This window comes from Trichoderma gamsii (assembly GCF_001481775.2).
Source record: "Trichoderma gamsii strain T6085 chromosome Unknown Scaffold_20.2, whole genome shotgun sequence".
Taxonomy (NCBI): domain Eukaryota; kingdom Fungi; phylum Ascomycota; class Sordariomycetes; order Hypocreales; family Hypocreaceae; genus Trichoderma; species Trichoderma gamsii.
Window position 1 is genome coordinate 363852 of NW_020171357.1, and position 22273 is coordinate 386124.

The window sequence follows — 22273 nt, forward strand, 5'->3', positions numbered from 1 at the left end:
TGAGAGAGGAGGAGGAGGAAGAAAGAATATTGCCATCACTGGGTTTGTCTTGGAGGATACGAGAGTGTAAAGGGAGGAACGCATGCATTTCATTGGGGCGCACAAGAGAATAATATCACATGGGAAAAAGGACAGCGGGTTGTCTAGCATTTTTGAGCCATACAGTATCAATTTACCGTCCATTTCTTCTTTAAATCATCCTCTCCTGTAACAATCTCCGTGATATCGAACTTGATGGCTCGGGATGTATACCTAGGTACCTACTGAAGACATGGAGTAAAGATTGCACTAGGTCGACATAAAACATCCCAATGTCGATGAGTAGGTAGTATATCAATAATAGATATCTATCAACATAGTAGTATTCATTTAATGAAAGCTATTCTTCTCAGCAAACAATTATAATTGACGTCATTTGTCTCGTTATCTATTAAGGTCCCATTTCCCATCTCTCCTAGATTTTATACTACAACACAAGCTTTTGTATAAATCGCTCGCTCATCTCCGCCACAACCTCAGAGTTGTCCACTTTCCAAAGCAGTCAGCCACGATCGCAGCTCGTAATTCACTTTCCTCGCATCCTCCCTCCAAGGCCAATGTCCAGCCTGAGGCAGCACAACCACTCGAACCGACTGGTCAAACCACTTATAGAAGCCGTCCAGCATCTTGTCCGAGAAATATGGCTCTTGCATTCCCCATATAACTACACATGGCATCTTATAGCGCATACCCGAGGTATCAATATTTTGCCCGTATGGTGGCGCTGGGAAATTCTTGCGGAAGAAGTAGAACATTCCTCCTTCCGGAGAGTTTTGGAGATACTCTTTGATCTCAGCGCGATATTCCGGGTCGGTTATGGTACGGCAAACGAAATCCACATCGTAGGCGTCTCCGGGGTTGTGTTTGATGTATTTGAGTGAATATTTTGACAGTTCCTGCTGCTCCGGGTCGTGGTGGATGAGGTGCATCATCGTGCCTAGAATTGGCGTGTTGAAGATTACCAGACCTGACAATCTCTCCGGGTGAAGAAACGCAAGCTTTTGCACAGTAATGCCTCCAACATCGCCTCCTGCAAAAACTGCCTTTTCAATCTTCAAGTGATCCAAAAGGGCCACCAAGTCACTGGCCATGACATTGCCGTCGTACGCCTCTGGATCTAGCGGGACATCACTCGGAGGGTATCCTCGAAGTGTGGGAAGAATCAGCGTGTGGTCCTTGGAGAACTCCTCGATTTGCATCGAAAACGTCATTTCGTTGTCTGGATGGCCGTGGACGAGCACCAGGGCCGGGCCTTGTCCATAGAGATGATAATGGATCTTGACATCTCCATTGGAGAAATAATGAGAGTACTCGTCAATAGGCATTTTGTGGTGTGACGTGTATAAGTGATATGTCCAGGTGATGCGATGTTGAAAGTTGTGCAAGTTGCCTGTAGTTCGATTGAAGGCGTTTGTGTTCAATCTCGGTAACTACCTTATATATTTAAGTAATATGAAGATAAAGATTGTATACCGTTTCAATGTATCAACATCTCAATGTGAGAACCGGAGATGCTTCAACCGACTTTCAATTACTTACAGATGACAAATTTGAAGGCAAGCTAAATCGGACCTGAGAACCGCGAATACATCATCGAAACTCTAAATTCATGTCAGGTGACATCTATCTCCATTGTAGAAGCTGTTTTAGAAGTCAAAAACTTTGAGAGTTAAAGGTTGAATTTCGCTTCTCAGGCTTACAGCTAGGCCTCATCTAGTATATTTGTCCGTTCGGCAATAGCTACGGCAGATTTTTCAAACGCGTTCTAAGCCAGCACAGGGCTGAAAGGCTGAAAGCCCATTACCCAACCCTATTTTGATATCTGAAGTGACGCTGTGTATGTGCTTTCGGGCGCTTATCCCTTCGTCGTCTCACTCGCTTCCCAGAAATGCGGCTTGTTCCTGATCGACGCCCTGGCACTCTGTAAACTGCCTGCAAGTTGCTACTAAGGATCAAAGTCTCCACCTTATTTTTCCGTCTAGCTGCCGTTTTCTTAGGCCTGCCGTGCATGTAGCGAATCATAGAACACAGGAACTGCTTAGCTGCGGTAGAACATTCGCTCACTAAGTTGAAAGACTCTTCTCCGCGGGAGAGTTGTCGGTTTTTGAGAAGACAGAAAGTGGAGACATGCATACAATACAAAGGCTTACAAATGTTGTCGGCGTTTACAACTCTTTCTTCTCAACTATGGTCTCAATACTCAAGTAGATGTTCTTAGAATGGCATCATGCCTGAGATGCCGACAAAGATGGGCCGATTTATCAGCCATGGCGATGAACTTTGAGCGCTTACATTTTTTGGGGTTTACGAAACGCCTCGTGAAAACATCAACTTCATGAAAAATAGTGTATAGCTAATAAACAGACTGCGCAGTGAGGAGCTCATCAACTCTATAAAGAGAAACTTCAAAGATGAAGATATGGAAAGTTTTAGATGTCAGCATCAGCATGCAAAAGCATCACAGCAATATCACAAGCACACCTTCAGCAACATCTTCATACTTCTTTAAATCGTTTTTCATAAACACTATTCTCATAAAAAATAAAAAAAAACATGGCCCAGACTGTCCTCATCACCGGTGCTTCAGGCTTCATTGCCGCCCACGTCATTGAGCTTTCCTCAAAAAGGGATACAATATTCGCGGAACTGTGCGCTCTGAAAAGACGCAGCCGAAGTTCTCAAGACGCACGCAAAGTACTCTGAGCAGCTCAGCATTGCTATTGTTCCCGACATTGCTGCCCCCAATGCATTTGACGAGGCTGTCAAGGGAGTTGACGGTGCAAGTAGACTTACCAACGTTAACCACTAGACACTTGAAGAGAGAGTGTGCTAATATCTTTCAGTATATAGGTCATTCACACAGCCTCTCCTGTCATCTTCAATGCCACCGACTTTGACACCGAGCTTTTGCAGCCTGCCATCAGCGGCACCACCGGTATCCTAGAGGCTGTCCAAAAATACAACTCGGCTGTCTCCAGAATTATCATTACATCTTCTTCGCCTCGGTCTTGGACCCCACACAGGGCCAACGCCCCGGATATGTCTTACGCAGAGGCCAACTGGAATCCTTTGACTATCGAGCAGGCCAACAGCAGCCCCGTGATGGCATATCTCGCCTCAAAGACCTTTGCTTAGCGTGCCGCATTTGATTACGTCAAGAAGAAGAAGGTGAGCCCATCAGCACCAACTTTCTGATTATATCAACTGACTAATGGCTTCCTATTTACAGCCCAACTTTACTGTGGCAACTCTCTGCCCTCCCATGGTCTACGGACCGGTCGCTCACGCTGTCAGCGGCGTTAATGCGCTCAATACCTCTGCAGGAGATATCTACAGACTTATAAAACGGCTCGGAGAAGGCTGTTCCCGATACTTCTTTCTGGGCATTCGCCGATGTCCGCGATGGTGTGTCTTCATCTTTATCTAAGATCTCTACAGCACCGCTAACAACAACACTACAGTCGCTGAAGCTCACGTTCTGGCCTTCGAGAAGCCACAGGCCGCCGGCCAGCGATACCTAATTGCCAACTCCGCATACAGCTACCAGCTGATTTGCGACATCATCCGCGACAAGTTCCCTGAGCTGCAGAACAAGACGCCCAAGGGCGACACCGGAGCTGCTCTTCCACCCGTCTACAAGGTCGACACTACCAAGGCTGTCACTGAGCTGGGTATCAAGTTCAGGCCCCTGCAGGACACTATCGTGGATATGGTTAACAGCTTGTTGGCGCTTCAGAAGTAGGGAGAGGAGGGCTATTTTTAGAGCCAAGAACATTCTTTATGCCATAGATTAGACTTCCTATAGACATCATGGTTTTATTTAAACCGTTTCTTGCGGCCGATTTTATATCCGTGAGCTCACAAGCCGCTGCTACTATTCTACTACTACTACTCAACGCCAAGATCATGGACGCAGTGGCCAATGAATTGTTCAATTACAAAAGCACATACCTCTCAGCAGTCTAGATTCAACCCCGCAAATCCATCCAGCAAGTCTCCGAGGCTTTCAAGTCATCACCAGTTGCGCCAGCTCCTTTGCCAAGCCCGCCGCATGCCCGCAATCCTTATATCCTCGTACTTTGACACATCCGATAAGTCCCATCCTCCGACTCATGCAGGTCTAAAATCCTACTTGTAAGTCTACAAGTAAGCTTAAAGCGCCATCTGACATACATTACGTACTTTGTCATACCCCTTGCATCGTTCCAACTACGTGGCCCTGTCCATCAAGCAGTCCGTGAGAAGTAATAAACGGCTCTCTGCAAGGAATTGTTTGTCATGTCTCACAAATGGGATTTGCGCAGACCGCCACGCGACAGATGCGGAAATTGTACGACACATGGACAGTGTCGTGGAATGCTGTCTCGGATCATCGCAGGCAGCTCATTTATCATACAACAGACAATCACCTTCGAATATATATAAGATGTTGAATCAACTCTCAACCCATTAATGATTAAATTCACAAGAATAACTTGGCTAAAACCACACATCTATTCTACAAACAATAATCAACAGCCGTTATAATGCTTTTCAAATCCATCCTTCTCGTCATCACTGCCTCCTTCGCCGCAGCACAAACCATCACTCCAGCACAAAACCAACTTGGCCGTGCCTGCGGCTTCAGAATCGCCCCCTGTCCCTCGGACATGAAATGCGTCCCCGACAACCCTTACTGCCGTGAACTCAACAGATGTGCCGGCCACTGCCAGTTCAAGAACAAATATGATTCCTGCGGGGGCTTCACGCCGCGACCACACAACTGCGATAACAATCATGTGTGCCAGGATGATCCTCGACTGCCGCCCAACTGCGGCATGGCGTGCGATGCGCCTGGAATATGCGCCCCGAAGGAGGCGCACTATTGCGGGGGGTTTGCGGGATTCAGATGTCCTGAGGGATTGTATTGCTATGATCAGTTGGATGGGTGTGATCCCCTTCATGGAGGTGCTGATTGCAGTGGTGTATGTTTGTAAAGAGTGTCACTCATGAAATAGCTGAATAGCGTGGGAAAGTTTGATTAGGTACCTCAATATTGTATCCTGTTTCGTCGTTTTTCAAGACAAAATCGATAACTTCGCATGTTTATGAAACCCTGCCAGAGCAAGCGGTGTTCTGCTATAGATAGATATCTTGAGACCTGATATATGCTCCGTAGCGAAGGCATATTCTAGCGGCTGGATAAGTCCTTTGTCTGTGCTACCATTGCGAGAAGGAATTGCCCTTGGATATCTTCATTTCGACATCAAAGTTGTTTGCTCAGGAGGTTTCTTACTCTCGTGCGACGCATTGGTGACATGCAGATGAATAACAGTAATTGCTACAATAATATCGGCTCTATCTTTTGCCCTGTATGGCTTAAGCTTAACGGCATAAGGAATCGTTACAGCACTTACTCTAATATTATATGAATAAGGAATTTTTAGAATTTCAATTTTTGTATTAATACTTGCTTTTTAGAGTTACAATAGAGGTAACTGATCGTGGTTACAAGTTTGAAACAATTCAGTCTACTCTCATGAAATTGAGTAGCCTCTCTCCGAGACCGCTAACGTTGTCCAGGGATCCTTTCCACGCAACAGTTTGATCGGGTCGAATGAGAAGCATAGCTCCTACCTGCTGATCAACACCATAGAGCTTGTGTGTACCCTCTGCCTCTATTGAGTGCTCCAGTTTCCTCCCATATGCGCCTTTGTCCGGTTGATCGCCAAAGACGGTATTGTAGTCGTGACCTCGCACCGTGTCCATTGGGAAGTAAACAGAATTCAAGTCGTGTGCCTTGAAGTCGGAGCTCACTGCGCATAGCAAGATACGCATGAACGCTTGAGTCATCTTTCGTGATGATAGGTGTGGAAATTTGTGCGACAAGGTAGATAAGTAGGTTCCGAGTCCGTTGACTCTAGCAAGCTGTTGACTTGATGTAATATCGCCAGCGAGAACGAAGAGATACCATGAGCCATCTGACTTTAGTAAAGACTGTGATGCCAGTCTTCTGCCACTAGCTAGGTTGTAGATGTAGGCGTTTGGTAACCGTGCTCCGCATATGATGTTGGTTGCGACTTTGTCAACATGCTCGGCAACGATTGGACTAGGGCCATACTTGGCATTGGTACCACTTCCGAAATATCTTAGACGATCGTAGACATCCTTGACTTGACTTTCTGGGACTTGCGATCGTGAAGTGAGTACATCAGATAGCGCTCCATCAAGATCGACTAGTTCTTTGGCTATTGGTTGACGTTCTGATTCATAAGTTGAGAGGACTTCTGGCTTTAGCTGTCCCCGTAAGACTCCGGCGATTTTCCAGGCAAGATTGTAAGCATCCTGTTGGGAGACGTTCATACCTTGCCCTCCCTTTGGCGTATGGGTGTGGACTGCATCGCCTGCAAGGAAGATACGATTGTCATAGGAGAAGTGATCCGCTATTCTATGACCGACTTTGTATACTGTCCACCAGTCACAAATTTTGTAGTCCATACTGTAGGGTGCAAATATCTGCTGAGCCGTGGCTAACATCTTCTCAAGCATGGTGGTGTTGTTCGATGAAGATTCCGTTGCGGGATCTTCATCTGGTAGTTGAACATATAGCCTGGTAAAACCATGCTCTCGAGGGACAATCAAGACTGTGCCGTGGGAGGAAAGAATTGTGCAGATCTTTCGGATGTCTGGAAAGTCTGTCAAGGCAATGATATCAATGACTCCCCAAACCGAGTTCGTGTTGGCGCCATTCATTCGGAAACCAAGCTCGTTTCGAAGCCAGGAACGGCCACCATCAGCACCAATCACGTATTTAGCGTGGATAGTTTCCTGAGTGCCTTGTTGATTCGTAGATGGTACTATGTCCTGCGGGTCGTCGCCAAAGGCATCAATTGTTCCTTTCTGAGATTCCAATGTTCCGTCATCGTGCTTGAAGTGAGCTCCTACATGCCACTGGTCCATCTCAGTAGCATGCAAGTGCTTCACAGTGATGGCTGTTGGGTGATCTGCTTCAGATATGCTCATGGATGTTGCTTTGATTCCTCTTTCCACTGTTCCACCACGTTTTCGAATGCCTGAGATTAAAGAGGCTTCGATGAATCCTTGATGGAATGTGCCTGTATTCTTGTGGGAAACCTCTTCTCCGATTGACGTTTCTACTCGTTGACGAGAGATTTCTTTTTCACCTGTCCATAGTACCCATTCACGGAAATGGTTACCGTGGTTTTCAAGAAGGTGAGCCATGTTGAAGCTGTCCCATATCTCAACGGTTCTGACTTGGAAGCCATCAGCACGTCCATTGAGAGCTCGAGTCCCCAACTTGTCAATAATGCGATGGTTGACGCCGAGTTCTGATAAATACAAGCTTGCCATTAGACCTGCAGGCCCAGCTCCTATAATGAGAACGTCTGTGTATGAGTCGGTCATGGTTGACGAGTAGAGTGTTTAAAGTTAGATCTTAATAATGGTGAGTATTCTCTGAAAAGGCCTGATAATCTGTCTAAAGCATGTTGGACCTGTTCTACTGCGCTTCCTTTATACTTGTTTTTGGATCAACACAGGGGCATCTCGAGAGCTATAGCAATGGGCTCTGTTCGGAAGATCGTGTCTGACGGCCTGAGAACCACCCCGAAGCCCGCTTACAAATCCTTACTTTGACATATGTTGATCCTTCTTGTTGCACTTACACAAACTGGCGCCGAGCAACTTCTAAAGCACGGATCGATTAATCTGACAGAATATGCGTGTCTCGGACGTTTGTCGCATCAGAGGTCACCAGATTGTTCCGACGGAGGCTTGATGGAGGTAAAGGTTGAAGGAAGCAGATCCTAGTGACCATCCGATCTGAAGAGCTGCAACCTATAAAACGAATCGACGTGTGCGCAAATTTGAGCACTTTTCACTATCAAAACAACTCTGAAGATAACCTTATAGAACGTAATTCATCTCTAACCAGAAATAAAACCAATAGTATCATAAACCCAAATACCGTGGAGCCATCAAAATGTGTTTTCGTTGGTTTTGGTTGGGTGTGCTGGATGTGTGTCTCTGAGAACTAACTGCGGGTTACTCGTGCGAACCGAGCCCGACTTGTGCGGTGAATAAGATAATAGAGAGAGAATTGGTAAGCGGAACGTATACTGTACATTATTGTCGGGTTTGGGAATGTTTGTAAGGTTGGGGGACGATATCCGAGTTAAGCCCTTCTGTTTTCGAATTACGGTGGGTCAACAGAAGTCGGGACGAACTCCACAGTACAGTGCATGCACGCGTTATAATGTACACTCTTGATACAAATGAAGATAAGAAGGAGTTTGATATGTATCTTGCCGGCATCAGAGATGACAGATGACGTTCCGGCGAGCGAGTTGATGAGTGCGTCGTCAACCTCCGATTAGCCCGATATTGCTAGTCCTGATTTATCTGTACAAGTGCTACAGCCAGCAGCTGCCAAATTGCACCGCTGATGAGTTTATGGTTACATTTCTAAACTATAGAAATGTCTAGAAAAGAGATCCAGAAAGAGATTGGATTTCCGGGATGCTGACTGTTTACTATATGACATGTATGGGGAAATTGCAACACTATCGCATGTGGCGAGTTGGGACACTCATCTCGGGTACATGGGGTAAGCACACACACTCTCACTCTAACACGTCCGTCTTGTGGGAAAATGGGTAGCTTTCACTCTGTGCTAGTAGATAGCGATGAAACGAAGAGGAGGGATAGTCACAAGGATCAGGCCGGAATGACATCGAAACTTGTACCATTCTGTTGGACTACGTTGTTCTAACTCGGACTTTGCGAGTTGGGAATCCCACTAGCGATCTTCAAGTCGTAATAGCATCTCTTGCTTGCTATGTCAATTGGCCGTTAAGTACATGTATTGATATTAGAATCATAGTATAGTTCCCAACTCAAATCTGACAATGGTTATGAGGCGCAATCAGTTCTCTCCAGAGAGATTATTCGCCCTATGGCTTAAGGCTATATTGGTTTTTCGAGCCCAGTCCAAACCTACTAGAACTAGCTTATAGACAATAATGCTGGCTCCATACTGCTTTGTTACACAAGGCCGAAACAAATACACGCCTATCGCTCGGAGTACCATTGATTTCAAACCTTACAGGAAGCTTGAGGCTAGCGAGTCGTAGGACCTGTCCAGCCACTGCCGGTATCGTTGACCTGCCAAAAGCAGGTGACCACAGGATCGCCTATAGACCAACAGGCGTGGTATCCGTCTCTTGCGTATTAATACAGGCACAGGTTTCCCAGTCAGAAGTAGCCTGACCCGGGCAGGCGACAGGCTCGAAATCAACAACCACGTTGTCTCCAAATACCTGGTTCTGTGCCATAATGTCAAAGTGGTAGCTGTAGCCGTACTGGTTGGTACCGCCGACTGTTGGGCACCACTGCGCATTTCCATCGTTGGGGCAGAGGTTTGTGACCATGACGATGATGCTCTGGCCAGCAACACCGCCTGTGCCGCAGGTGGAGCAAGGCGCCTCTCCTGTTGAGGTCAATTGATAGCATTTGCCGCAACCCGCGCCGCACCATGAAGCGCCTGCAGTATCGTAGAGAGCCTGAGAGCCGGCAGCTGTGTAGACTCCGCTGCTAATTCCAAGCTATAGAGATGGAGTTAGATTGTTGAAGTTATCATCGTGGTCTAGTCAGGACTATCATCTTACCTGCCAAGACGCTGCGCCCCCAGAGTTCGAGCCACATCCGCAAGCACCCTCCTGCCCGTCATAATAATGCTAGAACTTCTTGTCAGCTGCAAGTTCAGTAGAATCTCACAACACGAGATACTTGCGGTAGTTGTAGCCTTGAACGCGGAAGCAGCGCTCAGAATCAAAGGCAAGATAAACAGAGAGGTGATCATGTTTATAGCTGGTGCAAGACTATGAATATAGAGAAACGAAATAGATGACTAAATCAAGTGCTTTTGCAGCGTTGAAGTTACAAAAGATTGGGTAGAGGCCGCTTCGTAGGTTATATACATGAATGAATGTCAATCACTGAATAGCATGGATTCCATAATTTCCCAGACTGGCTAGAATCACGAGGTAATTAAATTCATGACATAGTATATCGGGTGTATTATTTTAATTTTTAATACAGGCAAAAGCTGTTTTATTAAACTAGCTAGACAACCAAGGATCTGAGCGCTTTGGCTGCCATTTACAGACGTCTCGAGCCAGTCCAAGGAGTCGGCATAACTATTTTCTTGGGCCCTGTTCGACCTCCGAGGCATGAAGAAAACTTACTATTCAGACCACGGGGTCTATATATTGCACTTGATGTTTTTCTCAAGGGGTGGTTAACAGGCTAGACCATGTTCGGATTGTCGGTGCCTCGGGGAAAAGCCTTGCAGATCTGACGTTGTAATCTTTGCAGTTGATACATCTACAAGTAGTAGTTCAATGGGATTTCCGAGAAGCCACCATGTTGTCCATGCCGGAAACAAATCGGTTGATGATCATCCGAATTCGAAAGGGTAAAGCTTCTGCAGCCGCCATGGCTTGCGTTGGCCCAGTTGGTACATGTACCCAACAAGGGGGCGTGGAGTAAGCAAGTACCTGACAAAGAGTATTCCTATTTGCGCGGATAGAAATCTAGATTTGCACGGCAATGTCTCACTAGTTCGGCTCCCTTGCCCCACCGTCATAGTGGACATGGTGCAGATCTTCCTATTTTTGCTTACATTGATCAGGGGTAAGTAGTTCAGGATCAAGTCTTCCAGTACAATTATGAGAAGCATGTCTGTAATCTTTAATCTTCACATTCACTTGAGCATTTTCGGCGTTCGCCGCATGTTTCCTGTTTTTGCGCTGTTGTGGATAACACCATCCGGGGTCCATTATATTTCACATAGCAGCATTTATAGTAAATTTATAGTAAATAGAGGTCATTATCATGAGCCTCTCCATAATAATTCAAGTTCAACGTCAGCTTTATTTCTGTCCTATTTCTGAAACGATACGGACATGCACAATACGCTAGCACATGGTCGTAAACTATCTCCCAGAAATGACTGATGCTTCATTTGCCAGCTTCCACAGTCCTTCAGCTTAAACTTGATGCTGAAAAGCTCAAATAGGCGTAACATCAACCCAGAACCGCGTATCGTCACTACTGTACTGTGAATTGGAGTCAATCTGGCTCTGAATCCACTGGACAGACTGTTTGTAAAAGTTAATGTCAGCCGTATTCGGGTTAGCTAAGCCGGAGGCACCATCTCGGTGGCCAGCAAACCACTTGTCGTAGCCGTAGTAGTTTTGACAATCCCATCTTGAGGCAACATCAGCGTAAATGTCGGAGCTAGGAGATAGATATTTTCAGTCAGCAAGTGTAAACGGGAGGTCTCTAGGTCAAAATATACTGACTTTAATCTGGCACCGTTGTTCCATTGGCTTGCATCCTGACCGGCGAAGCCAGCACGAGACGCGCATACGCGAAGCATACCCCAATTCTGCTTAAAGAGTCCAAAGTTGGCCGAATCTCCGGTCTTCCCATCACCTTCAACTCAGGGTCAGCAATCAACTTTGGATGTGCAGGTTCACTGAACCGCTGGGCCAAGTGATGGTTGTAGGGACCAGCTGACAAGTTGGACCTGTCTTCTTTTCTGCTGGAACGTAGACCAAACCCAGGTTCAACATGACTAAACATACCGTATGTGTAGTCTGTGGACATTCGCTCTGTCTCAAGCATGGCGATGGCAAGATCCAGAGTGTTGCCACCGGCATTGAGAATGGCCTGTTTGCGGCTGCCAAGACCAGGCACCGTGTATGAACCACGGTCACCAGAAGCGGCCGAGGCTGCCACCGCTAGAGCAAGGACCAGACTGAGATATTGCATTTTTGACGATATTTTGAAGAAGAATCAATGTCGGTCTGACGATGATATGTCAAGGAACATGGCCGGCTACCATTTCTTTTTATATTAGGTTACAAGGCCGCTGTCGAACCCACTACACCAGAAATAACGTAGCCACGTTCTCCGTTGAGATCGGCGGAATTCCGTATCACCTGGTCAATCCCAGCACGCCTTGCTGATTCAATCGGAATATCCGAAATAACCAGAAGCGGACGTTTGTTTTGCTGCCTCAAATGCTCCGTCACGAGAAACGTAGTGAACAGAGGTCAACACCCCTGGCTCTTGGCTGATAAGCTCGCTGTCTAGCTATGCCGGTCTCGAAGGAACAAGACCATGTGGAAGTGATTAAGACGGCAACTGGCTCCTACCGACCTATTAGCCAGATGAGCATTTGTGTATCTGGACTTGATTCTCATTGGTCGTCAATATTCAAGCAAAGCACAGCAAACAAACAAACAAGGCAGTTCAGGTACAACCATAATGCTAGCCTCATCTTGTTGTCAAATCATTACCCACATCGTAACCAAAGTTCGGCTTCTTTGCCCGATCTAGTTACGGAAAATCCGCTACATACGCTCTGCCCATATTCTGGATCGTTTCATTCGTTCGCTTCTAATATCGGTAAAGGATATTTGGAATACAGCCTTTCTTCCTTCCTATTGCAATGAGCATTCCTCGAACAATGCTACGCTCCTAGGCTTCTTCCAGCTTGGCTACAATGCTCTGTATCTTGTATTCCTCAGCAATTTTAGCTCCTTCATTTCGGCCTATGGGGCGTTCCCCTTGTACTATAACACAAGGCTCCTTGTAACCCTCTATGCCATGCTCCAATTGGCCAATCCGAGTGTTGCAACAAAGATCGGCGTCGCTACCGTGCAAAGCCCGCCGCGCCGCTTATAGAACTGGAAGTTGCTAGCGCAAAATAGGAAAGTAAGTGCGATCTCAGGGGCCTAGATTAGCTTTTCATACAAGCTTTCGGCTCCATATACAGTGGACCAGACATCTGAAGGATTCTATCCCATCTTTGTGTATCCCGTTGATAACAAATAGCGACTACGATGAGCAAGATGCGGGCCGGCGTGTTGTTTTCTTCCCCACATGTAGCGTAAATCGAGAGAAGATTGAAGATTGCTCTATGCATACTCCCCGTGACAATAGCAACGGTGGGCGTGTAGAGCTCCGCAAAGCCTTCCGCGCCCGACGAGAGCGCACAGAAACTACAAGTACAAGAACCAATGAATCCGGTACCGTACAGGTATCCGTACCAATGATGGCTTGGTTTAATCTCGATATTGGAGTGAGGCAAAGTGAATCTAAGAATCTAAGAGTTCGACTCGGCCCGGCCCAACGCCCAATTCTGCCTGGTTGATGGCCGCAGACAAACCACCCTTGCATACCTCACTGCCGAGGCAAAACTTGCAGATACAGTAGATGCATTCAGCGATGCTTCTTGCCGAGGCCAGCTTGATGATGACCCATAGGTCTAGCTCGATCCCCGCCAGATCCTCCCGATGGGATGTCGCGCTGCTGTCGCCTGCCATCGCCCCACGCTTCGAACATCAAGGTTGCATGGATCGATGGCACACGCAGCAGTTGGCTCCGAGCGCCGATCTTGCGGCGCTAGTTGAGACTTCGGAATACTCGCAGCAATATTGAGACCCAAGTGGTACATGACATGTAGTCACCACGGCTGTAAGACCCAATTCTGCAGCTGGTCTTCCCATCTAAGTAGAACGGCTACTGTAAGATTCAGGAGCTACCGATTTCCCGGCTGTCGGCAGCTCCAAACGCAAACGACCTGGTAGAGACTGGGGTAGTTGCATGTGCCTAGTAGTAAGGCCGAGTGTCAGTTGTGAATAGCAAAGGTCCCCTCAATAGAGTCAAGACGCTGGATGCCCCGAACAAATTATGTCCTATCTATTGACCTTACGAGTACGAGAAACCGCAGCCACAAAGGCCATGATGATCATCATGGCCAAGAGATGTATGACGATGCCAATCTGGAAAAGGAGATGGCTTCGGCGCTCATTCGCGCACCAAGTATGCGAGGAACTTGTCTTTTATGCACTAATCCCGTGGAAACACAAGTACACACAAGTACAGCCACGGCCCAGTACCTCATTAGCATCCAATTAGGCAGCTTCCTATTATGGTGGTCTATTTAGCTACAAACCAGATAAGCATTACAGATTGATCTATGGATTCGACGTGACTGTAAGACCAAAAAAAGGGGCGTCTTTTGCATTACGTCTAACGTTTGGCTGACCAAAGACTCTATCCATCTTACTGATTAGTAGCCAGTCAGTCCAGTAGGAAGAGGACTGTTAGCTTTATACGCAGAGATGTATTCCCTGGCCCAGTCGAGATACTTGCTTCCATGACCTTCAGGCTGTGCTGGATCCTGCGGCTCAATATCCCGCGAATATTCTGAAAAGGGAGGTAATGTGTCAGATACCAATTCATTTTGCTTTCATCTGCGATGACTGAAATCCAACATCTCTTGCTGACTCACCTGAATCGTATTCATCGACAAACTGTGGATTACCATCTCCATCATCCGCCTGCCTTTGTGCCATCCATTCATTCCACCACGTCAGCATAACGACCTTGGGATGGATCTCAAAGGCTCTTGCCCATTGGTCAGCAAACGTTTGACCCTGCTTTCGCGGTGTCGCCGTTGCCTTGTTGCTTATATACGTAGCCTGCTTGGCAACGCATACGCTGATCTCCTCGGCGATACCATTCATAGTTCCGACGTTTTGAGGGGCATCCTGAAGAAAGGACCATTCGCCGTCCGCGAGGCTGCTCTGGAGGCCCCACATCTTGCGCATCGTGAAGTTGCCGGCTAGCTCGTTGGGGAGCGAGTCTGTCGTCAGGAGCAAGGGCTTGCCCTCGTAGGTGACCCAGAGGTCGGAGTAGGTGGTGTTACTGTAGTAGCGATCTTGGACGAAACGGCCAACTGCCGAGGGATCGGAGTTTGTAGACGTTGTGCCAACCCAAAACACAACATAGGGCCTGCAGTTGATGGTTAAAAACAGATTACGGGATGGAGCTGGGCGGAGAATTGGTCGTATGAGAACATAGCAAAAGCACTTACGTGGTCTTTGCAGCAGCTCTTTGACGTATCATCTCGTCTAGAAGCACGTCCGAAGGCTCGGTAAATATACCCGTAGCATACCCTCCATAGCCCTAAAAAGTCATGTATCAGGCATAAAGCTTTCGTCCAACGATGATAGCCAATGCAGCATACCTGCAGATTCGTTGCATCTATCACAATAAAGTCGATGCCAGCACCGGAAATCTGGGCGAAATGGCGATCCAGGACACCTCGGTCGCCTCCGCCATAGTAGCCGCCATCCGGACGACCCCAAAAGTGCCAGGCGCCCTGGGGCGCAAAGGCTCCCTGCCCCTGCTCGATTTCTGTAATATCAGGTGGTTGAAGGCCTGTGTAGCCGAGACTGTGCCAGACTGAGTAGCAGATGGCCACGGCATTAGGTGAGAGGTTGATATCAAATGTGGCCAGAGACAGACCAGCGAAAGCAGCGACGGCGAGAAACGATGGCCACATGGTGCAGGCACTGACTGTCATGTTTGTAACCGTCTTGAATTGACACTCAGGTCATGGTCGAACTTTATTCGAGGGATGTTTGAACTTGAAATCACCTTGACGTGTCTTATACTCTCGTTGGCTTCTGCTCGGGCTTGGGCCTTGTCAAAGCCGATCTCAGGCTTCCTCCATTGCTGATGCCTTATCCACAAGAGTCCGAAGTGCGGCAGGACGAGGACGAGTTACCCCGACCTTCTTGAATCACGCGGGCCGAGACTAAAGCTGGAAATTAAAAATCATCAGCATCCATGTCGAATTCTATATAGCTACATGTATGATGACATCTCGGCGCTACCGAAGACGCTCTGCAGAGACTGCCACTAGTTGTTCTCCGCGGAAGATCAAAGTACAGTAGCTGCTTGACAGAGCGCTTTTGCTTCGGAATGGAACGCAATTGAGCAAATTAAGGGCAGGTCGTCGGAGCTCGAGAGGCGTCATTATCGACCACACTTGCAACCAAGAAGGCTGAGTACGAATCTTTCGGGAAAACATTCAAATGCCTGTTCACGGTATCGGACTGGAAGTTGGCAGGGACTTCAGACGCATTCAGATGGCCATCCATTGAGCCTATGCCATGTTCTTACTGGCTTGCAGAATCGCATCGTCATCCTGCATTTAGAAACTTGGCTGCCGGTCTCTATTGCTCAGCACCAAATTTGATCCATTTTATAAATATTGAACTTGGCGCAACTCTATAGTCTTAAGACACTCCTGACTCCTAGTCATTCGAAGATCCAGACACGAGTGTTCGGCTGGCTCATAACCGCAATCATGGTGTTCACTAAGAAGCTTTTACTTTGTCTTCATGTGCGAATTGCAGTTGCTATTTCGTCCGAGTCTAGCAACAACGATGACAAATCCGACTATTCGACACTTGACTGCCCTGCTGGTTTCAAAAATGTCGTCTTTAACTCTGGATACTCACCGTCGCAATCTTCGCAGATCCAGGGCGCTTCAAATTATCTCACGTTCGGGCTAGGCAGCAACTTTGGACAAATCCCAATGATGGCTTTCGCAAGCGACGTCGCCAATGCCGTCAGCTTGGTCAACTCGCCCGATGCACCAGAGTACCTATTGACTTTTAACGAACCTGACTACTCGTACATGGGCTACACTCCAACCATGACGCCGCAGCAAGCTGCTGATGCCATCAAGTCGCTACTTGCTTCACCCGGCACTAGGACCAAGTTCATCGCCCCCGTCACTGCCGATCCCTTGTCTAGCTGGCTGCCGGACTTCTACTCTGCCTGCGGATGTCAAGACTTAACTAACTAAGCCTTTTACCTAAGTAAATACATACCGGATATTAAAACTATAGCAACGCTACTTTTGCAACCTGCGCAAGGGTCCAGCAGCAATCTGGCCAAGTTTAATCATGGCGTTAATCTTAAATGTCGCCCCGCTGCCGATTGTTAAAGTGCAGCGCGCTACCGAATCGGAAACATTTAGACAAGCGTTTCCAGACACACTAGAATATACTTACATCAAAGCTACGCGTCCAAGTCTGTTCAGCCAGCCGCTGGCGGCAGCCACTTTATGTTAGAATGCTACATTGAACGTCTGCCAGATTGGTGTGCAATACATCAAAGTCAAGGTCTTAATTAAAAGTTGAATACCTAAAATGCATAGCGCCTTCATTCCTGCCAAAAAGATCTCCGAAACTCAAGTTGGGATTTATATTAGCTGAGACATGCGGGGTTAAATGAATCGATGACCAAAATCTTACTCAATGGGAAATATCTGTTTTTCTATATTAGTAGCTAATCTCACAGAAAAAAATAATAATTCATTAACTTAAACTCATGACCGTTCTCACTCTGTTAATACCCTAACACTGACGTTCTGCTTCTGTTAAATTGAAGATATTCATTATGGTAAAATATACAGTTCTCCCTCTTGTAACTCTCGCCGCCCTTTTCTCTTTCACTGCTGCCTTCAACTGCCAGGTCAACTTCAAATATTGCGGAGGTGCTCTCTTACAAATTGGTATGTATCTCCAAAACATATAACTATTAAGCTATATATTATCTACTAAAGAATAAATAGGGCGTTATGAGGAATATATTCGTGAGGCACTTAAAGCCGCATCCCAGCCAACATACGGTGCCCATATTCAAAGGTCTTTGTTCTTTTGCTCGGGGCATCATGGGGAGATTGAGTACCTTGAATTTTGTGGCAACAGGTGTGCCGATAGCGGTTTATTCAGCAACGACTACTGCTATTAATGAGCTATATTTCAAGGCTCCCTCTTGGCGGCTACTTGGTTGTAATCGCCTGTTTTACTATAAACCTGTTTATCAAATGAAATGAATCAAGTTGTAGTTACAGTAATCTGCAAGTTATTAAACTGTCTATGCATATATCCATCCACCTTTCGCAGCCTTGACCTCTTTTGTCTTTCCCAGCTCTACTCTCAGCACGGGCATCGAGCGGAGAGTCGGCGCAGCTCGACGTGATATGCAATATCCTTTAGTGTCATTAGCCTATTTATGTATCCTTAACTATTTATACTTATCTTTATTAAACAAGTAAAATATCAAAGTGGTATATAAAAAGTAGTGGCAGAAGTGCAATTTATCTATATCCATTTATAAAGGAACCATCTACCTCCAGAGGCAGAAGTGATGTTGGTTTACATTTAGCAGGAGAGGTGGAAACACTCTACCTCCAGGGGCAGAAATGGGGAGAACAGCTATTGTAAGTAACCTAACCTTCCCTGACAAGTCGGGACCCTGGGGGTATAATGATACATCAAGGTTGTTTGAAGAAGGATCAGCCACTGTTTGAAGAAGGTTCACGCATGTTTAGGACTGGTTGTTAGAAGTTTAGTAATGATAATGTTGCTGAACGAGTGAGAATGTTATATAGGAGAAATGTGTATAGCTAATTATTCAAGTTTATTGGCAGTAAGGTTCAATATTCCAGAGTAAGGTTTTTGTCATTCCAGATTGTAAACTCAAAGCCTGACTTATTAAATTTACACTCTTTCCCCATTTTTACAGCAAGGCTTTTGACATTCCAGACTATAAACTAAATTCTGTGTCTCTTGGGTTATGATACTCTAGCCACAAGCACTTCAAGTCAAAAAGTTTGACTCTTTAGTTGTAAGGTTTCCTGGTCTGATTGTATAGCTAGAGTTATATAGTTAAAACTACTTTAGTTGTAATATTCTTGAAGCCTCAGCCAAGCTGGCTGGCAGGGGTGACTCTTTGGTGTATTTTCCGAGTCTTCTGCGTCGCTTTCGGGACTGGACGCGGGTGCTATTGCTAACCCTGTATCGGATGACATGATGGATAACAGAGGTCGGCTGGTCCTTGTGGCGTCAATATTAAGCGGCCCCAGCTCTTGGACAGCTTATTGGCTCCTCTTTGTTGTCAATTTTGCCTATACTAGCTCAATTATTCCAAGCACACAAGCATCTGCATTTTAATTTAAGAGATCAAAAACAGCTTCTCCTATACTAGTCTAGGCAGCCTATATCAGGACCAACAAGTAGCGCTAGGCACACTTTATATAAGAAAAACAAGTCCAATTAATTACTATTGCTCGCAAGCAGGGTTGCAAATTCATAGTAATACGTTCTCCACTGAGTAACATGGATGATCCATCTTGCCAATTTCAGCTATCCGAAGATGACTCAATTTATGAACTGATCTCGGATGCTATTGATGAGGAGGTTATCTGCATTGGAGCCCGGGCTTTTCCATCTAATGGCGAAAATGTCTATCGAATTCAAAACAACAGCACCAGTCTTTGCCAAAGGACGACTGGAGCGGAGTATCAGAAAAGGCATGTTGAAACCCGGTGAAAGATTCACGAGATTGTGCATGACGTCTTGCAACCAGAGGAGGCAGCCTCTTTTGCGACCTTTATTGTGTTCAGGTGCACAATTCACTCTAAACGCCACAGCATCCGAATCGTATCAGTCCCTATCGAGCTTTTGGGGCTCAGATGTCGTGAAGGATTGTTCTTCTATGCTCAGTTAGATTGATAAGACTCCCTTCATGAATTTTTTAACTGCAGTGGTGTTTGTTTGCCAATGTTGGGTCAAATAGTTTGGGTAATCTCAGGTTAGCTTAATATGCCACTTCGTTAACTCAAATTTCAAGAGTGAATCGAGTATCTTCAAATGTCCCTAAGCAGCTGCTAGAATCAGTAGTGTCCTGTCGGAAATATTCTGCGACCTGATATCTGTTTCGTAACAAAGCATAACGACTCCATACATGTATCTTCTTGCCTTCTGCACCAAAGCCAGAAAAGATTGCTCCTAGATTCCGTCAGTTTCACATCAAGTTCAGCTTTTTAAGGCTCATGCCTTAAGCCAAGATGCGTCTAGAAGCTTACTTTGCTCCGTATCTCTCATTCTCTTCACCAAAAGTTTTTTTTTTCCTGGCCTTCTTCCATATAATCAACTTCAATCTCATCCGATTTAACTAAGCCTCCCTAGCATTAAGTTTCGTAATCATACGCCATATGCTTAAAATTAGGTTTGCGAATCATGCCAATTATACTAGTAGTTTAACAGACGTATATGTACTCCTGTCAGAATAAAAAATTGTCTTCCTTTACAATTATCCCATTATAAGTCTTCTCTACCAACGAAGCTTCCTTTAACGGCGATCTGTTCGGTAGTACTGTTTGAGTTGGAACAATGATAAGATCATTTACGACCTGGTTCAGCGTAACAGATAGAATCCCTCATGAGCAGCTGGTTCCGTTACAGTAACTGCTGCAGTAGTAGTTATTGGCCTAATCTTTTGCCCTGTTTGGCATAACGGTATAACGGATCGTTACAAACCATTTGCAATCTTCATGGATATGAATAGTACATTTTATATCAGCGTGTGGTGTGTGATTTTACGTGTAGGTAGTTACGTTGCACGCATTTACGTAAGCATAAGTACCACTGCCCATGCAACTTCATATTCTATTTAGAAAGAAAGCTTCAAATTAGAATGACTTATAAGAGAGAGAGATGTATAACATCCAACCACCATCTCTTTCACTTATTGCTGTGAATATTCTGCTCTCTTCCCTATTATCACTGTCCATCCTTTCCCTATAAAGGTTCAAATAACGCTCATACTTAGGGTCGTTAGAGGGTGGAAACTTTCCCGTCGATTTTCTGTCGTATGGCTTTTTCCTTTTTATAGCCCCAAGCGCCTCTATCAATTGCCAGCTTAAATCAGGCCTATAAGAGTGAATGATTCTTATCGCTCTGTCACTGATCATTTTGTTCGTCGCTATAGCTATAAACACCTCCTCCTTTATCATCTCGGATTCGCAGTGATCAGAAATTAGAAGGAGGTTCAACACTGTACTTCCACACTGCTGGTTCTCTGCCGCGGCTATAACCACCTCCTCTGATATCTTGAATCGGCCTTTTAGGTGATGAGAAAGAATTTCGAATACCTTGTTAGCACCATTCGGGTTCTTTGCTGCAGCTATCAAAACCTCATCGCTCGCTATGAATTCTCTTGGGCGACGATGCAGCAACATTTCGACTACTTCGCCTTTCTTGTCCCAAGCTACCGCGGCCGTACAGATTTTTTGGTTGATCTTGACTTCAGGCCTCTTAAGAAGTAGATTTTCCAATTCTTGAGACGAAGAAGTCTTCGCCAGAGCTACACAGCGATCCGTATCGAGGACTTTTAGGCATTGTATCAAGTCTCGCACTGTACGCGGTGGTGTCGCAAGGTCCTCCGGTTCACAATGTTCAATAAACTGAACAACCTGACGAACCAAAGATTCTTCTGATTTCTCATAATCAGGAAAGATATTGTTTTTCTCTCTAACATCGGACGACATCCCCCGCAAAGCATACACAAGGTCTCGTGGTTCTGTCGCTTTGCTATCTCCAAAATTCAATAGCAGCGTGCGAAGATCTGGACTCTTGCTCCACCATGAGTTCTCTCTCCACGGATTAGGCATAATGTCGAGTACTGATTGACAATGCGGATGGGTATCTGTTTCTAGAAGCTGAGGTGCAAGACTAAAAAGCCGCGTTGATACCCTTTTCGTGCCGCAAAATATGATGCCCGCCCGCGCAAGCGCCACTTCTTGTAAAATCCATACTCTGCGAAACCACGGTCTTGCTAGAAGCTCTCGTAAACCACGCCGTTGTATAGCTTTGTAGTGCGTATAAGTTCTTTTGAATAATGGCTCCATAGAGGCCCATACTTTCTTCCAATCATCATCTTCAGGCAGCCAGCTTCTGTAATTGTGCTTCTCAATTTCGCTCTGAAGCAGTTGCAGTGATTCCATGAGTACGTCCGTCTCAAAGGTTCCCGGGCCTAGCCAAAAAACTACTCGGTGAGCTTCCTTGTAAATCTCACTCATCTGCTCAACTTGGTGCCCTCTCTCTTTCTTGTTTTCTTGATCAATACATACTGCATCAATCCATAGGATACGATCCTCATCCTGATAACGAAGTTGTTGAAGAATGCCATAGAGATTCAAGGTAACATTCATAAAGAAACAATCTATGACGATGCTCTCAGTCAAGTCAGCAGAGCCCCACGTATACGAGAGGGCTTCATATGAAACTGTATCATGTCGCTGATGCAGCTCTGCCTGGAAAAGGTTGCAGGTTATCTCGCTCTCGTTGCCTCCTCTATGCAAACAGAGCAGTCGAATTGCAGGTCGGCCCAGATCAAGAGGTTCATAACTATACTGCTCCATGATCAATTACAATATACATGTGTAACAATATCAAAAATCTAGGTATGTGCCACCAAAGTGGAAGAGCTGGTACACATGTACCTAGGTATATTG

At 45.9% G+C, this 22273-nt stretch overlaps 9 protein-coding genes across 9 annotated transcripts; 3 read left to right on the top strand and 6 right to left on the bottom strand.

Annotated features, from left to right (window-relative positions):
- Window positions 1-515: 515 nt before the first annotated feature.
- Window positions 516-1364, bottom strand: TGAM01_v206123 (hypothetical protein; the record flags this gene model as incomplete). Its single annotated transcript, XM_018802628.1, has 1 exon — window positions 516-1364. The coding sequence occupies one exon, from the start codon at window positions 1362-1364 to the stop codon at window positions 516-518; it is 849 nt and encodes a 282-aa protein (XP_018664135.1).
- A 1228-nt stretch (window positions 1365-2592) lies between these two features.
- On the top strand, window positions 2593-3781 carry TGAM01_v206124 (dihydroflavonol-4-reductase; the record flags this gene model as incomplete). Its single annotated transcript, XM_024549804.1, has 6 exons — window positions 2593-2687; window positions 2752-2836; window positions 2890-3138; window positions 3199-3207; window positions 3269-3434; window positions 3501-3781. The coding sequence occupies 6 exons, from the start codon at window positions 2593-2595 to the stop codon at window positions 3779-3781; spliced, it is 885 nt and encodes a 294-aa protein (XP_024405466.1).
- Window positions 3782-4565: 784 nt separating this feature from the next.
- Window positions 4566-5015, top strand: TGAM01_v206125 (hypothetical protein; the record flags this gene model as incomplete). The annotated part of the gene is made up of 1 exon (XM_018802625.2): window positions 4566-5015. One exon carries the CDS (start codon window positions 4566-4568, stop codon window positions 5013-5015), a length of 450 nt encoding a protein of 149 aa, XP_018664132.1.
- Window positions 5016-5544: 529 nt separating this feature from the next.
- TGAM01_v206126 (phenol 2-monooxygenase) lies at window positions 5545-7443 on the bottom strand (the record flags this gene model as incomplete). Its single annotated transcript, XM_018802624.1, has 1 exon — window positions 5545-7443. One exon carries the CDS (start codon window positions 7441-7443, stop codon window positions 5545-5547), a length of 1899 nt encoding a protein of 632 aa, XP_018664131.1.
- A 1787-nt stretch (window positions 7444-9230) lies between these two features.
- Window positions 9231-9898, bottom strand: TGAM01_v206127 (hypothetical protein; the record flags this gene model as incomplete). Its single annotated transcript, XM_024549805.1, has 2 exons — window positions 9231-9630; window positions 9705-9898. The coding sequence occupies 2 exons, from the start codon at window positions 9896-9898 to the stop codon at window positions 9231-9233; spliced, it is 594 nt and encodes a 197-aa protein (XP_024405467.1).
- A 1210-nt stretch (window positions 9899-11108) lies between these two features.
- Window positions 11109-11874, bottom strand: TGAM01_v206128 (hypothetical protein; the record flags this gene model as incomplete). The annotated part of the gene is made up of 3 exons (XM_018802622.1): window positions 11109-11337; window positions 11403-11535; window positions 11688-11874. 3 exons carry the CDS (start codon window positions 11872-11874, stop codon window positions 11109-11111), a joined length of 549 nt encoding a protein of 182 aa, XP_018664129.1.
- Window positions 11875-14182: 2308 nt separating this feature from the next.
- Window positions 14183-15460, bottom strand: TGAM01_v206129 (hypothetical protein; the record flags this gene model as incomplete). The annotated part of the gene is made up of 4 exons (XM_018802621.1): window positions 14183-14319; window positions 14405-14907; window positions 14990-15081; window positions 15143-15460. 4 exons carry the CDS (start codon window positions 15458-15460, stop codon window positions 14183-14185), a joined length of 1050 nt encoding a protein of 349 aa, XP_018664128.1.
- An 810-nt stretch (window positions 15461-16270) lies between these two features.
- Window positions 16271-16774, top strand: TGAM01_v206130 (hypothetical protein; the record flags this gene model as incomplete). The annotated part of the gene is made up of 1 exon (XM_018802620.1): window positions 16271-16774. The coding sequence occupies one exon, from the start codon at window positions 16271-16273 to the stop codon at window positions 16772-16774; it is 504 nt and encodes a 167-aa protein (XP_018664127.1).
- Window positions 16775-21594: 4820 nt separating this feature from the next.
- Window positions 21595-22180, bottom strand: TGAM01_v206131 (hypothetical protein; the record flags this gene model as incomplete). The annotated part of the gene is made up of 2 exons (XM_018802619.1): window positions 21595-21627; window positions 21680-22180. 2 exons carry the CDS (start codon window positions 22178-22180, stop codon window positions 21595-21597), a joined length of 534 nt encoding a protein of 177 aa, XP_018664126.1.
- Between the last annotated feature and the right edge of the window lie 93 nt (window positions 22181-22273).